At 39.0% G+C, this 18,143-nt stretch overlaps 2 protein-coding genes across 2 annotated transcripts in view; one reads left to right on the forward strand and one right to left on the reverse strand.

Moving 5' to 3' along the window:
- The window catches only part of TAFA4 (TAFA chemokine like family member 4), a 129,558-nt gene that overhangs the window by 46,970 nt on the left and 64,445 nt on the right, over positions 1–18,143 (forward strand). The gene's annotated exons all lie outside the window — the stretch shown is intronic.
- On the reverse strand, positions 3,602–3,909 carry LOC116762359 (small VCP/p97-interacting protein-like). The gene has a single exon (XM_032649242.1). The coding sequence runs from the start codon at positions 3,895–3,897 to the stop codon at positions 3,664–3,666; it is 234 nt and encodes a 77-aa protein (XP_032505133.1). The 5' UTR covers positions 3,898–3,909; the 3' UTR covers positions 3,602–3,663.

Below are 18,143 nucleotides of genomic sequence, written 5' to 3' on the forward strand. Positions count from 1 at the left end.
GTGGTGGAGGTCATATGGAGGATTCGGAAGATGATGGTAGTGAGAGCTGTTAATATTGAGTGCCTGTTACTTGAGTGTATGAACACAATAAAGAACATTCTGTTTCATGTGTCTGCATTCAGAACCAAGTGATACGTTGAAACAAAAGCTGTACAGTTAGAGAATTGAAATGTCAACTTTATTGCTGATAACCACAGGATTAGAGAACGTGTCTATGGCAAAGTGGACTTGCCCATACTTTACTCTTGAGTCAGGTAGGCTTTCTACCAGGCATGGTCGAGGTGGACAGTTTAAGGGGTGGGTCTCTTACTGCATGGAGGTACTGAGCAGATCAGAATGTTAGTGTCTGCTCAGGTAAGCAGATCTTGAATGAACTCTTATCACACACAGACCTTGAAAGTCACTTCATTCTCCTTAAACTTGCCAAGCAGTCAATGCATAAGTCATTCTTCTCCCTCTAGAGAGAGGCTCCTTAGGTTTGGGGAGAGAAGCCAGGGTGAGCACTAACTCTAGCTAATGGAGCCTCAGGCGTTGGGAATACTTATCTCCCCGGTACTCATCTGATTGAATGTTAGATTCTTTACACTAATTGTTTCAAGTAATCTCCACATTTTTATCACCATTTTACAGATGAGGCAACTCACACTTAAAGATGCTACTTTACCTAAGATCGTATAGTTTGCAATGGGAACATCTCTGTGTGATTTGACACTTGTCTTTAGTTCCTCTGCTATGTTTTTTTTTTTTGATTTCTACTAGAAATTAAATGTCTCAGCATTAATTATATTAAAACATCTGCTGTTCTTAGACCTAGAAACACATATGAGATATTAAAACTATCAAGTGTATTCCTGAATAAGTTGAAACACTTCAAAACTAGTAGGCAAAAATATGAAAGACAGAATTTTTATGTTTGGTTCAAACTGAAATGGCTTTTCTCCCCCCACTGATTAACTTTTTTTTTTTAACATCTTTATTGGGGTATAATTTCTTTACAATGGTGTGTTACTTTCTGCTTTATAACAAAGTGAATCAGTTATACATATACATATGTTCCCATATCTCTTCCCTCTTGCGTCTCCCTCCCTCCCACCCTCCCTATCCCACCCCTCCAGGCGGTCACAAAGCACCGAGCTGATCTCCCTCTGCTATGTGGCTGCTTCCCACTAGCTATCTAACTTACATTTGGTAGTGTATATATGTCCATGCCTAGCGAAGGGGTGATCATTTTATTATTATTATTTTTTCTTATATAGGAAAACGTATATTTGTACCCTGTAAGGCAGTACAGCATTTATAACAAAACTATTAATTACATTCCAAATACAATCAGTGGAACAAAAGTATCACATACAGATGTTTTAAAAAACATGCAGCACGTTAGCAGAGGGGCTGTGCGGTAATATACAACTTTTTGTTACCATAGTAATAGTTCAATGATTAGAATGAAGAAGTAGTGATTTAAGCATTTTATATCTCAATAAGATAGTTACATATAAGCATTTTACTGTTTGGTTTTATTTTAGTAATTTGGTTGGGGAGTTTGGGTGACATATCAATCATTATAATGCTTTCCTATTTAAATTATGAATTATGGGAAACTGGCTCTAGGCTAAGGTTTCATCAGGAACTGATTCATAACTTTGAGGAAGATTCCTGGAATATGTGTATGTGTGTATACATTTTTTTTTTAAGTAGTCACTTATTGGTTTCCTATCATGCATCCAGTCTCCCCTTTTTCCTTCCCATTGAGTATCACCCCTTAGCCCATGCAACCCATGTGGTTTTGAGGAAACACGATCACACCCATGGAGGCAGGCCATGGTTGGCGGGAATGGCATATCCCACTGTTCCTAGAAAGCAATTCATCAGCACAGCATTCTTGGTTCAACAGTAAATGAGCATGGTATTTGGATATAAACTATTAGAAATACAGCATTATCCCCTAGATGTAAACCTTTTGTTTACACCAACCCAAGCTGTAATTCTCTAAGCTGTAATACAGATAAAATTGTTCTTTCTGTACTAAAACAGAAGCAAGAAAGTGCACAGTTCTAGGATAGTATGCTCTGGTTCTATATCCATTCATCTATTAATGTTCCTTTTTTATTTCTGCCTTGGAATAATTAATCATGTTCAAAAAGTCAAAAATTATATTTCTAAAATATAATTCAATGACTTCACTATCCTTTATGAGCAAACATACCACTAATTCTCTAAAACTTAAAATTGAACCTGCCTATAACTACGTATCTTGCCTGGATAGTCACAGATATTTCATTCTGTAATAGAAGGAAGTGATTTTTCCAATGAGGAGTCAAGAGATCTATATTCTAGTTCAAACTCTTTTAAATTAACATATATAACATACTGCAACGTAACACAAGATTTGTGGGAAGGATGAGCGAGACAGTGGTTCAGTTTCCTTTTTGTAAATCAAATGAGCTGGTCTATCTAATTGACAGTCCCTATTGTACTTGATATTTGAAAATTCTAATTTAGGGCTCAGACTGTGGCCTTGTCATCCTAAAGAGCAACCAAATTAAAAGACACAACAATTCTTCTATTTTAGCTCATTATATATTAAAAAACTCAAAAAACCAAATATGCTATAATCCATGTTACAAATGAACAAAAATCTACAAAGTTCATGGCAGTGTATCATATAGAATTACCTCGCAATATTTTTATGTTTAAAGTGGACCTTTTAAAATACAGTACTTACATATTTCTCTTTCATATATTCATACTTGCCTTGGCAATTTGACATCTATATAAATCTGATGATCATTCTTTAATAAATACAAAAGAATAAAAACACCTATGAAATTTGGACAAGCACATTACCACTATACTTTGTTATTTTTAACCCATCCAGATTCTTAGTTTAACTCATTCAATTACTGCAAAGATCTTTATAGAGCTGAATCTGATACTGTATAATAGTACATCACTGCCCTCTGATGGTACCACTAATATATAATTTTAAACTCAGCAAGCAAAAAAAAAACCCAAAAAGTATTATAATGTAAAACACAGTATGTTAATTGTATAAGCTACAGAAGTAGAAAATAAATTAGGGGAAATTCAATGTTTTCTACAAATATTAATTTCTTAGTAAGTTATAAAAATTTACAGTGTTCCTTCATGTGAGCCCTTCAAATGATATTTCAAGATTTTCCCTGATGATCAGTTTAAAGGCACTAAGTCCATAAGTTTAAGCAAAAGTCTTCACATATAATGAAATAAAGAGATATAAGGTTAATCGGCACACTATAAATGGCTAGGTCGTTTTGTAAAGGAGGGAAAATACAAGTGCAAACTTTAATATCTGAGATGTATGCAGAATTTTTCCATGCAATATATAAATATATATTCACTATTTAGGCCCATGTTTTAACTACTAAAAAACGGCAAATCACCCAGTGTCTGCAGAAGAGCAAATGTAGGGAAACTAAGTATTTAATGAAAGGTCTGCCCATTTTCTAAGTCTAACAATCAAAAGCGTTTTCAATATTCAATTTTGAAAAAGCACTGCCTTTAAGAGCACTAAAATTACGAAGTCTGAATCTTCATTTATTCAGAGGAGAAATTAAATTGAGGACGTCCGCTTGATTGCAGATACTAGCTATTGGCAGTAGACTCTTCCACTCGTGTTATGCTTTATGAAACTGTCCACCTAAGGCCACCTTCTGGTGGGGGTCCAGATGCAGCCATTTCTTTTTCTATTTTTTCCTTTTTCTTTCTCTTTTCTTCCACAGACCGAACATTCAGAATGCCTCGAGATGCAGCCTCCTTCTGTCTTCTTTCTGCAGCCTCTGCAAGCTTTGCTCTTTTCTCTTCCAGGTCCGGCGAAGGAGGCGCGGCCTCCGCGGGACAGGGAAAACACAGCCCCATGGGGATCGCGGCTGGGGGGGGGCGGTTCCCCTCCTGGGTCCGCCCCAGACCAGGCCGTGCGAACTGCGCGATCAGACCCGAGTCCCAGTTCTATTATTATTTTTCAAACTACAGACATGAAAGCGTTGGTTTTTGTTATTGCTGATGGAGTGTTTAGGGTAGACATCAGTTAAGGGAAACTTTTATTCAAAGTCACAAAAGAATTTAGAAAAGCTGTTTTTCCAACCACATTAAATATTTAGATGCAATTTAAATAAAAAAGACTGTGGACTATTCATTCTCATTGGACTTATTTTTAGCAAAACTTTTTACTCTCACTTTTTTTCTCATTAGTTACTCATTTTACACATATTAGTATATATATGTCAATCCCAATCTCCCAGTTCATCTGACCATTACCACTGCCCCTGCCACTTTCCCGCCATGGTGTCCATACGTTTGTTCTCTACATCTGTGTCTCTGTTTCTGCCCTGCAAACTGGTTCATCTGTACCATTTTTCTAGATTCCACATATATGCATTAATATACGATATTTCTTTTTCTCTTTCTGACTTAACTTCACTCTGTAGGACAGTCTCTAGATCCATCCACGTCTCTACACATGATCCAATTTCGTTCTTTTATGGCTAATATTCCATTGTATATATGTACCACATCTTCTTGATCCATTCGTCTGTCAGGCAGCATTTAGGTTGCTTCCATGACCCGGCTATTGTAAATAGTGTTGCAGTGAACATTGGGGTGCATGTGTCTTTTTGAATTATAGTTTTCTCTGGGTACATGCCCAGTAGTGGGATTGCTGAGTCATATGATAATTCTATTTTTAGTTTTTTAAGGAACCTCCATAGTGTTTTCCATAGTGCCTGTATCAGTTTACATCCCCACCAACAGTGCAAGAGGGTTCCCTTTTCTCCACACCCTGTCCAGCATTTGTTGTTTGTAGATTTTCTGATGATGCCCATTCTAACTGGTGTGAGGTGATACCTCATTGTAGTTTTGATTTGCATTTCTCTAATGATTAGTTATGTTGAGCATCCTTTCATGTGTTTGCTGGCAATCTGTATATCTTCTTTGGAGAAATGTCTATTTAGGTCTTCTGCCCATTTTTGGATTGGGTTGTTTGTTTTCTTGATATTGAGCTGTGGGAGCTGCTTGTATGTTTTGGAGATTAATCCTTTGTCAGTTGCTTCATTTGCAAATATTTACTCCCATTCCGAGGGTTGTCTTTTCGTCTTGTTTATGGTTTCCTTTGCTGTGCAAAAGCTTTTAAGTTTCATTCCCATTTGTTTATTTTTGTTTTTATTTCCATTTCTCTAGGAGGTGGATCAAAAAGGATCTTGCTGTGATTTATGTCATAGAGTGTTCTGCCTATGTTTTCCTCTAAGAGTTTTATAGCGTCTGGCCTTACATTTAGGTCTTTAATCCATTTTGAGTTTATTTTTCTGTGTGGCATTAGGGAGTGTTCTAATTTCATTCTTTAACATGTAGCTGTCCAGTTTTCCCAGCACCACTTATTAAAGAGACTGTCTTTTCTCCATTGTATATCCTTGCCTCCTTTGTCATAGATTAGTTGACCATAGGTGCGTGGGTTTATCTCTGGGCTTTCTGTCTTGTTCCATTGATCTATGTTTCTGTTTTTGTGCCAGTACCATATTTTCTTGATTACTGTAGCTTTGTAGTATAGTCTGAAGTCAGGGAGTCTGATTCCTCCAGCTCTGTTTTTTTTTTCCCCTCAAGACTGCTTTGGATATTAGGGGTCTTTGTGTCTCCATACAGATTTTAAGATTTTTGTTCTAGTTGTGTAAAAAATGCCATTGGTAATTTGATAGATATTGCATTGAATCTGTAGATTGCTTTGTGTGGTATAGTCATTTTCACAATATTGATTCTTCCTATCCAAGAACATAGTATATCTCTCCATCTGTTTGTGTCATCTTTGACTTCTTTCATCAGTGTCATAGTTTTCTGAGTGCAGGTCTTTGACCTTCTTAGGTAGGTTTATTCCTAGGTATTTTATTATTTTTGTTGCAATGGTGAAGGGATCGTTTCCTTAATTTCTCTTTCTGATCTTTTGTTGTTAGTGTGTAAGAATGCAAGAGATTTCTGTGCATTAATTTTGTATCCTGCAACTTTACCAAATTCATTGATTACCTCTAGTAATTTTCTGGTGGCATCTTTAGGATTCTCTCTGTATAGTATCATGTCATCTGCAGGCAGAGACAGTTTTACTTCTTGGTTTCCAATTTGTATTCCTTTTATTTCTTTTTCTTCTCTGATTGCTGTGGTTAGGACTTCCAAAACTATGTTGAATAATATTGGTGAGAGTGGACATCCTTGTCTTGTTCCTGATCTTAGAGGAAATGCTTTCAGATTTTCACCATTGAGAATGATGTTTGCTGTGGGTTTGTCATATATGGCCTTTATTATGTTGAGGTAGGTTGCCTCTATGCCCACTTTGGAGAGTTTTTATCAAAAATTGGTGTTGAATTTTGTCAAAAGCTTTTTCTGCATCTATTGAGATGATTATATGGTTTTTCTTCTTCAATTTGTTAATACGGTGGATCACATTGATTCATCTGTGTATATTGAAGAATCCTTGCATCCCTGGGATAAATCCCACTTGATCATGGTGTATGATCCTTTTAATGTGTTGTTGGATTCTGTTTGCTAGTATTTTGTTGAGGATTTTTGCCTCTATATTCATCAGTGATATTGGTCTGTAATTTTCTTTATTTGTATTATCTTTGTCTGGTTTTGGTATCAGGGTGATGGTGGCCTCTTAGAATGAGTTTGGGTGTGTTTCTTCCTCTGAAGTTTTTTGTAAGAGTTTGAGAAGGATGGGTGTTAGCTTTTCTCTAAATGTTTGATAGAATTCACCTGTGAAGCCATCTGTCCTGGACTTTGGTTTGTTGGAAGATGTTTAATCACAGTTTCAATTTCAGTGCTTGTGATTGGTCTGTTCATATTTTCTATTTCTTCCTGGTTCAGTCTTGGAAGGTTATACCTTTCTAAGAATTTGTCCATTTCTTCCAGGTTGTCTATTTTATTGGCATAGAGTTGCTTGTAGTAGTCTCTTATGATGCTTTGTATTTCTGTGGTGTCCATTGTAACTTCTCCTTTTTCATTTCTAATTTTATTGATTTGAGTCCTCTCCCTCTTTTTCTTGAAGATTCTAACTAAAGGTTTCTCAATTTTGTTTATCTTCTCAAAGAACCAGCTTTCAGTTTTATTGATCTTTGCTATTGTTCTGTTTGTTTCTATTTCATTTATTTATGTTCCTTTATGGTGTCTTTCCTTCAGCTAACTTTGGGTTTTGTTTGTTCTTCTTTCTCTGGTTCCTTTAGGTATAAGGTTAGATTGTTTATTTGAGATTTTTCTTGTTTCTTGAGGTAGAATTGTATTGCTATAAACTCCCTCTTAGAACTGCTTTTGCTGTATCCCATAGGTTTTGGATCGTCATGTTTTCATTTGTCTGTAGGTATTTTTTGATTTTCTCTTTGATTTCTTCAGTAATCTCGGTTATTTAGTAACATATTGTTTAGCCTCCATGTGCTTGTGTTTTTTATATTTTTTTCCTTTTAATTGACTTCTAATCTCATAGTGTTGTGGTAAGAAGAGATGCTTGATATGATTTCAGTTTTCTTAACTTTACTGATGCTTGATTTGTGACCCAAGATGTGATCTATTCTGGAGAATGACTGTGCGCACTTGAGAAGAAAGTGTAATCTGCTGTTTTTGGATGGAATGTCCTATAAATATCAATTAAATCTATCTGGTCTGGTGTGTCATTTAAAGCTTGTGTTTCCTTATTAATTTTCTGTCTGGATGATCTGTCCATTGGTGTAAGTGAGGTGTTAAAGTTCCCCACTATTGTGTTCCTTTCGATTTCCTCTTTTATAGCTGTTATCAGTTGTCTTATGTATTGAGGTGCTCCCATGTTGGGTGCATATATATTTATAATTGTTATATCTTCTTCTTGGATTGATCCCTTGATCATTATGTAGTGTCCTTCCTTGTCTCTTTTAACATTCTGTATTTTAAAGTCTATTTTAACTGATGTGAGTATTGCTACTCCAGCTTTCTTTTGATTTCCAATTTTCATGGAATATCTTTTTCTATTCCCTCACTTTTAGCCTGTATGTGTCTGAAGTGGGTCTCTTGTAGACGGCATATAGATGGGTCTTCTTTTTGTATCCATTCATCAATCCTGTGTCTTTTGGTTGGCGCATGTAATCCATTCACATTTAAGGTAATTATTGATATGTACCTATTACCATTTTCTTAATTGTTATGGTTTTGTTTTTGTAGGTCCTTTTCTTCACTTGTGTTTCTCACTTAGAGAAGTTCCTTTAGCATTTGTTGTAGAGCTGGTTTGGTGGTGCTGAATTCTCTTAGCTTTTGCTTGTCTGTAAAGGTTTTGATTTCTCTGTTGAATCTGAATGAGATCCTTGCTGGGTAGAGTAATCTTGGTTGTAGCTTCTACCATTTCATCAATTTAAATATGTCCTGCCACACCCTTCTGGCTTGCAGAGTTTCTGCTGAGAATTCCCTTGTATGTTATTTGTCTTTTTTCCCTTGTTGCTTTCAATAATTTTTCTTTGTCTTTAATTTTTGTCATTTTGATTACTCTGTGTCTCGGTGTGTTTCTCCTTGGGTTTATCCTGTATGGGACTCTCTGCATTTCCTGGACTTGGGTGGCTATTTCCTTTCCCATGTTAGGGAAGTTTTCGACTATAATCTCTTCAAATATTTTCTCGGGTCCATTCCTCTCTCTCTTCTCCTTCTGGGACTCCTATAATGCAAACGTTGTTGTGTTTAATGTTATCCCGGAGGTCTCTTAGGCTGTCTTCATTTGTTTTCATTCTTTTTCCTTTATTCTATTCCACAATGGTGAATTCCACAATTCTGTCTTCCAGGTCACTTATCCTTTCTTCTGCCTCAGTTATTCTGCTATTGATTCCTTCTAGTGTAGTTTTCATTTCACTTATTGTATTGTTCATCTCTGTTTGTTCTTTACTTCTGTTAGGTGTTTGTTCTTTAATTCTTCTAGGTTTTTGTTAAACATTTCTTGCATCTTCTCGATCTTTGCCAACCTTTCTTTTTCCAAGGTCCTGGATCATCTTCACTATCATTATTCTGAATTCTTTTTCTGGAAGGTTGCCCATTTCCACTTCATTTAGTTGTTTTTCTGGGGTTTTATCTTGTTCCTTCATCTGGTACATAGCCCTCTGCCTTTTCATTTTGTCTGTCTTTCTGTGAATGTGGTTTGTGTTCCACAGGCTGCAGGATTGTAGTTCTTCTGGCTTCTGCTGTCTGCCCTGTGGTGGATGTGGCCCTTTAAGAGGCTTGTGCAAGCTTCCGATGGGAGGGACTGGTGGTGGGTAGAGCTGGGTGTTGCTCTGGTGTGCAGGGCTCAGTAAAACTTTAATCTGCTTGTCTGCTGATGGGTGGGGCTGGGTTCCCTCCCTGTTGGTTGTTTGGCCTGAGGTGACCCAGAACTGGAGCCTACCCAGCTCTTTGGTGGGGCTAATGGCAGACTCTAGGAGGGCTCACGCCAAGTAGTACTTCCCAGAACTTCTGCTGCCTGTGTCCTTGTCCCTACGGTGAGCCACAACCACCCCCCGCGTCTGCAGGAGACCCTTGAACACTATCAGGTAGGTCTCGTTCAGTCTCCTATGGGGTCACTGCTCCTTCCCCTGGGTCCTGATGCACACACTACTTTGTGTGTGCCCTCCAAGAGTGGAGTCTCTATTTTCCCCAGTCCTGTCTAAGTTCTGCAATCCAATCCCGCTAGCCTTCAAAGTCTGATTCTCTAAGAACTCCTCCTCCTCCCATTGCCGGACCCCCAGGTTGAGAAGCCAGTTGTGGGGCTCAGAACCTTCACTCCAGTGGGTGCGCTTCTGTGGTATAAGCGTTCTCCAGTCTGTGAGTCACCCACCTAGCATTTATGGGATTTGACTTTATTGTGATTGCGCCCCTCCTACCATCTCATTGTGGCTTCTCCTTTGTCTTTGCATGTGGGGTATCTTTTTTGGTGAGTTCTAGTGTCTTCCTGTCGATGACTGTTCAGCAGTTAATTTTGATTCCAGTGTTCTTGCAAGAGGGAGTGAGCGCATGTCCTTCTACTCCGCCATGTTGAACCAATCTTTACTCTCACTTTTATTCCCAAGTACCTGAATGCTTCAGCTATTCAAAATAATCATTACATTGGCACTGTTATTGGGGCTTCTTAGACAAGACATGGTAGTATAAATCTGGGTGCCACATTTCATACAAAGTTGGATTTCAGTCGTGGAAAATTCTAGACTGTCTCTGCGTACATCTGCTGAATCTGTGATTATTCTATGGTCTTTTGAGAAGAGCTGACTTCCTGTAAAATAGAAATCTTCTGAAATAATACAAGACCTGTTATTTATTCTCACATCTCTTTGCTCTAATATTACTGAGTAAGAAAGAGGTTGGAGTAGGAAAGTATTGAGTCTTCAGAAGGAAGGTGGGTTTTCCTTATTCTTGAGTCTCTGCAGACTATACTGTGCCTCCTCTTCTCCTTCGTTTCCAGGTGATGCTCTTCTGTAGGGATTCTATCCTCAAATTCAGCTGAACATTTACACAGGCTCACTTATTTTACTTTACTTTACATTTTATTTATTTTATTTTATTTCATTTCATTTTAATCATACCACCCTCTGAATTAGCCTTCTTATCCCTTTTTATGGGTGAGAAAACTTGAGATAATCAAGTATTTTTGGTTATACAGGTAGTGGCAGAGCTGACTCTCCAAACCTTGGCTTTCTGATTCCAGGTCCAGTGGTCTGTTCCTGTCTCACCTCCTCTCTTCAGCCCAAATAAAACTCTTCCCTGAGCTGTGCCATGATTTCAAGCCAACAGCCATCACTCACCTGCAAAACCCTCTTTGTTCTGCCGAGCTCCCTGCCTGTTCCAAAGGAAGGTCCTGCTGGTTTGATTTATTCTCTTATTAAAAGCCCCTTCGTGATGCTGACCTGTAGCCTGGGACGCTGACTGCGTCCCTCCCTGTCAAATAGTCACGTTTGCACGAGTTGATTTCTGCTTATCCCTCTCCCATCCCTTATGTTATAAACAATTTATGAGCAGGGATGAACACCTTTCTGTGTCCCCAATAGAATCCAATATAAAGTCTTGCACCAGAGAGTGGAGACGGTCATTGAATTGACCTGAGACTCCCTGTAGAAGGCCTTACAGATACTGAAAGTCATTCCCTTCAACGGTTGCATTTTATGAGTTATGAGGACCAAGTTCATCAAAGGATAAAGACGTTGCTAAGTGAGCCTCTCCTTTTTGCTTTCCCCCTATGCTGAAGTATGTGCAGTAAGATAATGGATGAGTAAAAGTAAAATTCAGGGACAGATGGGGAGACATGTCAGTGAAAGTACCAGCCCCCCGAGAGCCATGAAAGGAAGCATTAAACTTCGCATCCAAGTGTAAATGAGAGTTGGTCTAGAGAGTATGGGACAGCAAGCCTGGAGGGTAAAGGATAAGGGAACCTGGATATAAACATCTGATACACAGAAGGCACCCCAAAATGTCTGGTGTCTAAGAGGACTGGTTCTTGTTTCTGCCCCTTGCTGGCCATATGACTTTGAACTCTGAACTTAAAATCTCAGACTTCTCATCTGTTACACTGAAGATGATACTTTGAAACTCATTGGATTGTTATGCCACGTAAAGCATGGCTGGAAGGAAATAGGGCCAGGGTGGTAGGTAGAATAATAGTTCCTGAAAGAGATCCACTTCCTAATCCCTGGAACCGGTGTGAATGTTATTTTACATGGGAAAAGGGACTTCGCAGATGAGATTAAATTAAGGATTTTGGGGTGGGGAGATTGTCTTGGGTGATTTGGCTGGCTCAGTGTAGTCACAAGAGTCCTTGTGAGTGAAAGAGGGAAGTGGGAGTGTCAGAGTCAGGAGCTGGGAGGACAGAAGCAGAGGCTGGAGTGAAGTGACTGCCGGCTGTGAAGATGGAGGGGGCAGTGAGCCAAGCAACGTGGGCCGCTCACAGTGTTTCTAAGCTTTAGGTTCTCATTGGTGCTCACGTACCGTCACTGTACTGCACCTATTTTGGTTCTTTTTCTGAGCCATGGACCCCTTTGGCAGTGCGTTATGTAGTCTATGGACTGTTCTCATAACTCTCTTTTTAATTCATAAACTCAGTACTATGACCCAGAAATTCCATTATATTGAATTACACTTAGCAAATACTAAAAAACCCTCAAATGTTGCGTTAAAGTTATGTTTGAACCTTAGTAACACATTAAAAAAGATCTTGTGGCAGGCCTTAAATCTACTGTACTTTAGAAGTTGTAATGAGCATAAATGATATTTCAACGCATCTCCAAAAACTGAAATGTGAGATGAAAATATTCATGATCTCTTTTGGTGATAAAACCGCAGGTACTGCTGATACTATTGCATTTCATTGCCTCATCATTGGAGATTTCAATTTGAGCTTATGGAATGAAAATGTAATTTTTCCCCATCCTGGTTCAGTTGCCGTGTCTTCCAACTCCATTTCTGACTGTGGACCCCCTTGGGGCGTGAATCCCTGGGAAGCGCATTTTGGAAAGACCAGAAGGCAGTATAGTGAAACTTCGAGATCTTAATACTTATATCAAGAGTCAGTGTGTGTATTCTGTAAATCCTTGAGGATCGAAGGGACTGTAGGTCTATTAGGACAAGGATATGACTGGTCTGTTTCATTTGGAAAAGGGCAAGGGCTTTCTTGTACCAATTGAATTTTATTTGGGTTTCGTGGTTTGAAACGTTATTTATAAAGCTAACTTACCAGGAGAGAAGACCTATCAAATAAACAGTAAGATAGGGTAGTGAGAGTGAAATTAACTCCATGTTAGCAAAGCATTAAACACAATGAAAGGAATGAATAGTGTTATAAGAATTTCAGTGCAGTTGCCTCTTAGAGGCAATTTTGGTTAAATAACAGTGGTCAGGAAAATTTTCTTGACCAAGAATGAGTAAGAAGGTCCATTAAATTGTGCTGACCATTGTCACTGCTCAGTATCCACAGGTGAGCTTCAACCAGAGTTCCTAAGAGGAACTCATTAGCTAGCATATCAGATAGCTTATTTGGTGAGAGTTTTAGGCTTAAATATGGCACATGGCTTTGCACATAGTAGGCATGCTCGTGGTTGTCAAATTCATTTGACTCAAGAACATTTTACACCACATTCACTACCTGGATGACATTTTTTGAAAAGTCAATATTTGTTTTCACAGCATAATTTAGAAAGCTATGGTAGCCCCAAGTAAACACATAGCTTTTCAAAGCTGTCCACACCTGCCATATAACAGGAGCGAGCATGATACATTTTTATTTTGTTAACATGAGGCTCAATAGGTTTGCAGAATTAATACCAGTAGAGCTTTTCTGCAGGCGGTTTCCATTGCAGATTTACTGGAGGAAGGACCTGCAAGTGTCTTTGTAAGTGATGGATTTGACAGCCGTGTCTTGAAATAGAAGACAGAGAGCTCTTAGTTACTTACCATGGTTTAGATAGTCAATATTTTCTCATTCATCTTTCGAATAAAAAGTTACATAGGGACAAAACACCCCAATGAAGCATAGCTACTGGGAATGTGCCCTCATGGATTCACTGTTTGTGACAAGGTTTAAAACCCAGTGGCAGTGGGATTTATTGTGAGGAGTGTTGCCTGAAGAGCTCACATAATTCACAATGCACAATGCATCTGAGACTGATTTTCTTCTGGGAAAAAAAAAAAAAATCAAATGGGGTTGTCTTCATGGTCCGTAAATCTACAGCCATCATATCTTATTGTTGCTTTGATACTGTGTTTATTTCCTCAGTATTATCTCTAATAGCTCAGAAGTTGTACTTAAATTAACAGCATGGTATATGTTGGCAGTGGTTCAAAAGCTATTGATTTTTGGCCGTGTTCTTCAGCATCAGTGAATGTATGGATGACATTCTTATAGATTAAAAAAATGTAACTTGTAAGTATTAACTGTTAAAACAACAGCCATGAAAGGTGGTAAAATAATTTGCAGAATTGGTTTCCACAGGGCTAACAAAGTCTGTGTATCTGCATACCAGCTAAATTGGCACCTTCATATGGTGTAGCACAAACTGTTTATAGTTTCCATGGCTCAGCAGCTTTGAAATGAAATTCATCACCTTTTGTTTAATTGTGAAGGGTTAACATTGTACATATAGTGAAACTTTAATAATATTTCCTATCTTACTATATCAAATTTGTATATTTCAGAACTGCCAAAAAGAAGCAACCAAATTGTGTTGGCCACAAGTTATATTTCTAGATAAATAACTCTAAACTCCGTACTGTCATAATGAACTTTAAATCCATGTCCAGATTATTTTGTTGTACTAGAATTTCATCGCATTGGTAAACTGAGTTCACGAACTGGCAATCCAAAAGACACACTGTTGGCTGTGATTCATACTGATCCACTGTGCTTTCAGGGTTTTGATTGTACTTTAAAATGTTCAAATCCACTGCGATCATCGTATTAAAACAGAATACGGGCATACCTCAGGGATAATGTAGGTTTGATTCCAGACCACCGCAATAAAGAAAATATTGCAATAAAGCGAGTCACACTAATTTTTTGGTTTCCCAGCACATATAAAAGTTACGTTTACACTGTACTGTAGTCTGTTAAGTGGCAGAACAGACAGTTATCCATCAACCCACGTGCAGCATCGTGGTGGACCATGATGCTGGTCAGCAGAGCAATTGTGAATAAATCAACTTGCCCAGGACCGAATGATGGACCAGGGATTTTGGATTCTCATTATTTCACCAATCAAATCAGTTCCTCCTTTTCCCATTTGGAGGACTGAGTGTGAGAAGGCAGTAGTTTCCAACCAATTCTGTAGCAACACAGGGAGAGGAGTATTGCCCTCTGTAAACTATTCAGCTCTGTATTTCTCATTATCTAGCATAGCACATAATAGGCATTAACAAATAGATGGATGGATCTCATGTGTATTTATTTATTGACGCCTGATAACTACAAAACATTATGGCTGTAGCTGCCATAGATATAAAGTGAGCTACCTTCATAATTCATCAGTGAAGGGAATTTTCAATAAAGATCTCTTTGGGTGGCATTTCAGATACTCAGTTAGGCAGACAGGAACAAGGGGAAAAAAATCACAGTGCCTAGAGAAGGGTGGAAAGTTACACTTAAGCTGAAGCAAACCATCCGATTAGAGTCCTCCTTTGCAATGTACAGCTCTTCATCGTACTAGTAAGCTTCGATTTTGACAGCAAGTTTCCAAAGAAGAAAGCACTTGAAGTTCTATTTCAAGTTCTGTGTTGCGAAAATGTGGTAATTTAATTGAAAGAAAGGCTAACTTCGTCCCCACGGAGCCTTTCAAAAATGGGGCTGCTCTATGCACTACTGCTGTGTGGGAAAGCTAGGTGGTGTCTCAGATGTTCTACTACGCTTAGAAATCATACTGTATGGGGGAAGGCTTCGCATTCTTCTGTAGGTGTCAGACGGTTTTCTCTGTGCTCTGTGTAGTTCAGCACTGTTGTGTTCTGGTTGCTCTTCAATGCAGAACACTTCTAGGGCTTACATATTTATGATAACTGCAAGCCATGTGTTCCTCAGCTACTATCAGAATGAAGAAGAATTTTCAACTTCAACAGAGCCATACTCATCATGCCGAAACACATTCCGCAGTATCCATCTTCCAGTGTACTAGATTTTGTTGTTCTAAACTCACACTGAGTTATGACTTGCTGCTTTGTTTGTGGGAATTATCCTTCCTGCCACCAAAAAAAAAAAAAAAAAAATCAACATGCTGCCTTTTATTTCTGGGCCAATGTACCGGGCTCTAAATATGACACAGATTCATTTTGACCTTCTGATTTAGCATGTAAATTAGGATACTTGAAGCAGAAGGCTCCATATTTTCTTCCAGTTCCTGTGTAATGCCAACAGATTGGTGTGAATCAAAAGGGAATGCTTAGAAGCAGATACCATTTATAAAATGTCAATTAGAGGAGGCTAAACTGCATATAAAAGTTAGCTAACTGGTGATATCAATTAGAATAGCTTTCCGTGTTGCTTAATACCTCTATTATCATTTTGCAATAGAGTAAAAATATAATGTAATCCCTACCCTGTTAGTTCGAAAAATCTTGTGAACCTAAGTGCGTATCAGTATTCCTTAACTGTATTTACCTGCAAAAAACCCTGAAGCTCCCAGTGGCTGGTTTGCATCTTATACACACCATTGTTTTCTGGGCTCTAGGAAAAAAAATACTACATGGATTTTATGTAAAGGATCTTGAATGATTAAGGGAACACTTCAAATTCCAGGGTTTTTCCCCCCACCTATGAACAGGCTTTCTTAATTATCTAGATTAGAGGTTGGCAAAGTATGGCCCTTGCGCTAACCGTGGCCCCCTACATCTTTCTGTATGGTCTGTGAGCTAAGAATATTCTTTACATTTTTAAATGGTCGTATTTCAAATGATTATTTAGGCATTGATATAATAGCCTTGATTCTCCTTCTTGGCCCTCAAAGCCTAACATATTTACTGTTTGGTCTCTTAAGAAAAAGTTTGCCAACCTCTGATCTAGACTGTGGTGGTAAAACTCTGCCTGATTGCATTGCCATGATGGATACGTAGCAGGTAAAAAATGCCTTTCTGGGCCACATTCATGCTGCCGTCAACAGATAACTGTAGTAAGCAAAGCACCACTGCAGTTGGTGTTGTGAGTGGAGAAACTTTGTACACTAAGAAGGTTCTTAATTCCAGCTTTTCACATAAGCCACTGAACAGCCATCAGTGGAAAAGAGATGAAAGTGGTCCTCAGCCTAAACCTGCATATTCCCCCCAAAGGCTGCCACAAAACCCACAGGGATTAGGGCTCATTCAGAGCCACAAGGGATGGTCAATTAGGCAAAGACAGAGTGAAACAGGGATACATCAGCAAAATGGTAATTTTTGCTAATATTTTGGCCAGTGAGGATATGGGTGTGAATTTCACTTAGAAATCTACATGCCAGCGACAATAACTGAAAACAGTATTTATTAAGTCTCCTAACTGCCCTGCGTAAAAGTAAAACTCATGACCTTGGAAGGTAGGGGAGTAACCTTTCCTGGAATGTAAATCCAGAGCAGATCTGGCTGTGAGACTCTGGGGTCTTGAGGTCACGCAGGTTAATGGGGGGCTCTTTCGAACCAGGCAGCAGTGGCCGTTTGACACTTGCAAGCCCTATTAGCTCTGCACCTGTCGAAGGGGTGGCACCTGCTGTCTTCCCCTCAATACTTGCCACACGGCCATGGCTTTGGTGACAAAGCTGTCGTCCCATCATTTTAACCTCATGAGTTTGTCCTGTCCTTAGCCTTATTTTCAATTCCACATCTCGTTAATAATGATCGCAACTCATTTCTTCACGTGCTTCAGTTCTCATTAAATTTGTGGAAGATGCGCCTGGCAGAACTTGCTTTTCTTTCTCCGTTTAAGCTGTGACGAGTCTTTCAGACATGTCTTAATGAAATTCTTCAAAAGCAGCCTTTGCGTCCTGGTGCCAGGCCCTGGAGAACTCAAAGCACCTGTGGAGCAAACCTGTTACAGAGATGAATGTGAACTGGGAGGCCGAGAACTCACACTTCCTGAGCTTGGCGGGTTGCTTAGACGCTCCCCGACTCACTTTTTTTCATATAAGCCAAACTGGATTTTCACAAAATCCATGCCATGCTTCCATTTGTTTAAAAGCTTGATTCTGTAAGTGACACTAAGATAGAGTATGTCTAAGAAAATGGGCTTTATACCACAAACTTAAATGCCTAAAACAACGCAAGTGTATCATTTTATAGTTCTAGAGGTGAGAAGTCCTAAAATCAAGGTGTCCGCAGGGCTGGTTCCTTCTGGATGCTCTGGGGGGAGAATTTATTTCTTTGCCCTTTCCACCTACTAGAGGCTATCCTCATTCCTTGGTGCGTGTCCTCCCATCATTTTGCCTTTTCTCTCTCTGCTTCCCTTGTCACATTGCCCTGTCTCTGACTCTGAGGCTCCTGCCTCCCTCTTACAAGGACCCTTGTGATTACCAGAAGAATCCAGAACAATCTCCCCATTTCAAGATCATTAACTTAGTCACACTTGCAAAGTCCCTTTGCCAGGTTCTGAGAATTAGGACGTGGACGTCTTGGGGGGTTGGGCGGGGCAGGGAGAGGGATGGCTTTGTTCTGTC

Source organism: Phocoena sinus, chromosome 11, assembly GCF_008692025.1.
Source record: "Phocoena sinus isolate mPhoSin1 chromosome 11, mPhoSin1.pri, whole genome shotgun sequence".
Classification (NCBI taxonomy): domain Eukaryota; kingdom Metazoa; phylum Chordata; class Mammalia; order Artiodactyla; family Phocoenidae; genus Phocoena; species Phocoena sinus.

Excerpts from the sequence above, each read along its gene's own strand:
- LOC116762359 (XM_032649242.1), bottom strand. The coding sequence starts at position 3,897 with ATGGGGCTGTGTTTTCCCTGTCCCGCGGAGGCCGCGCCTCCTTCGCCG.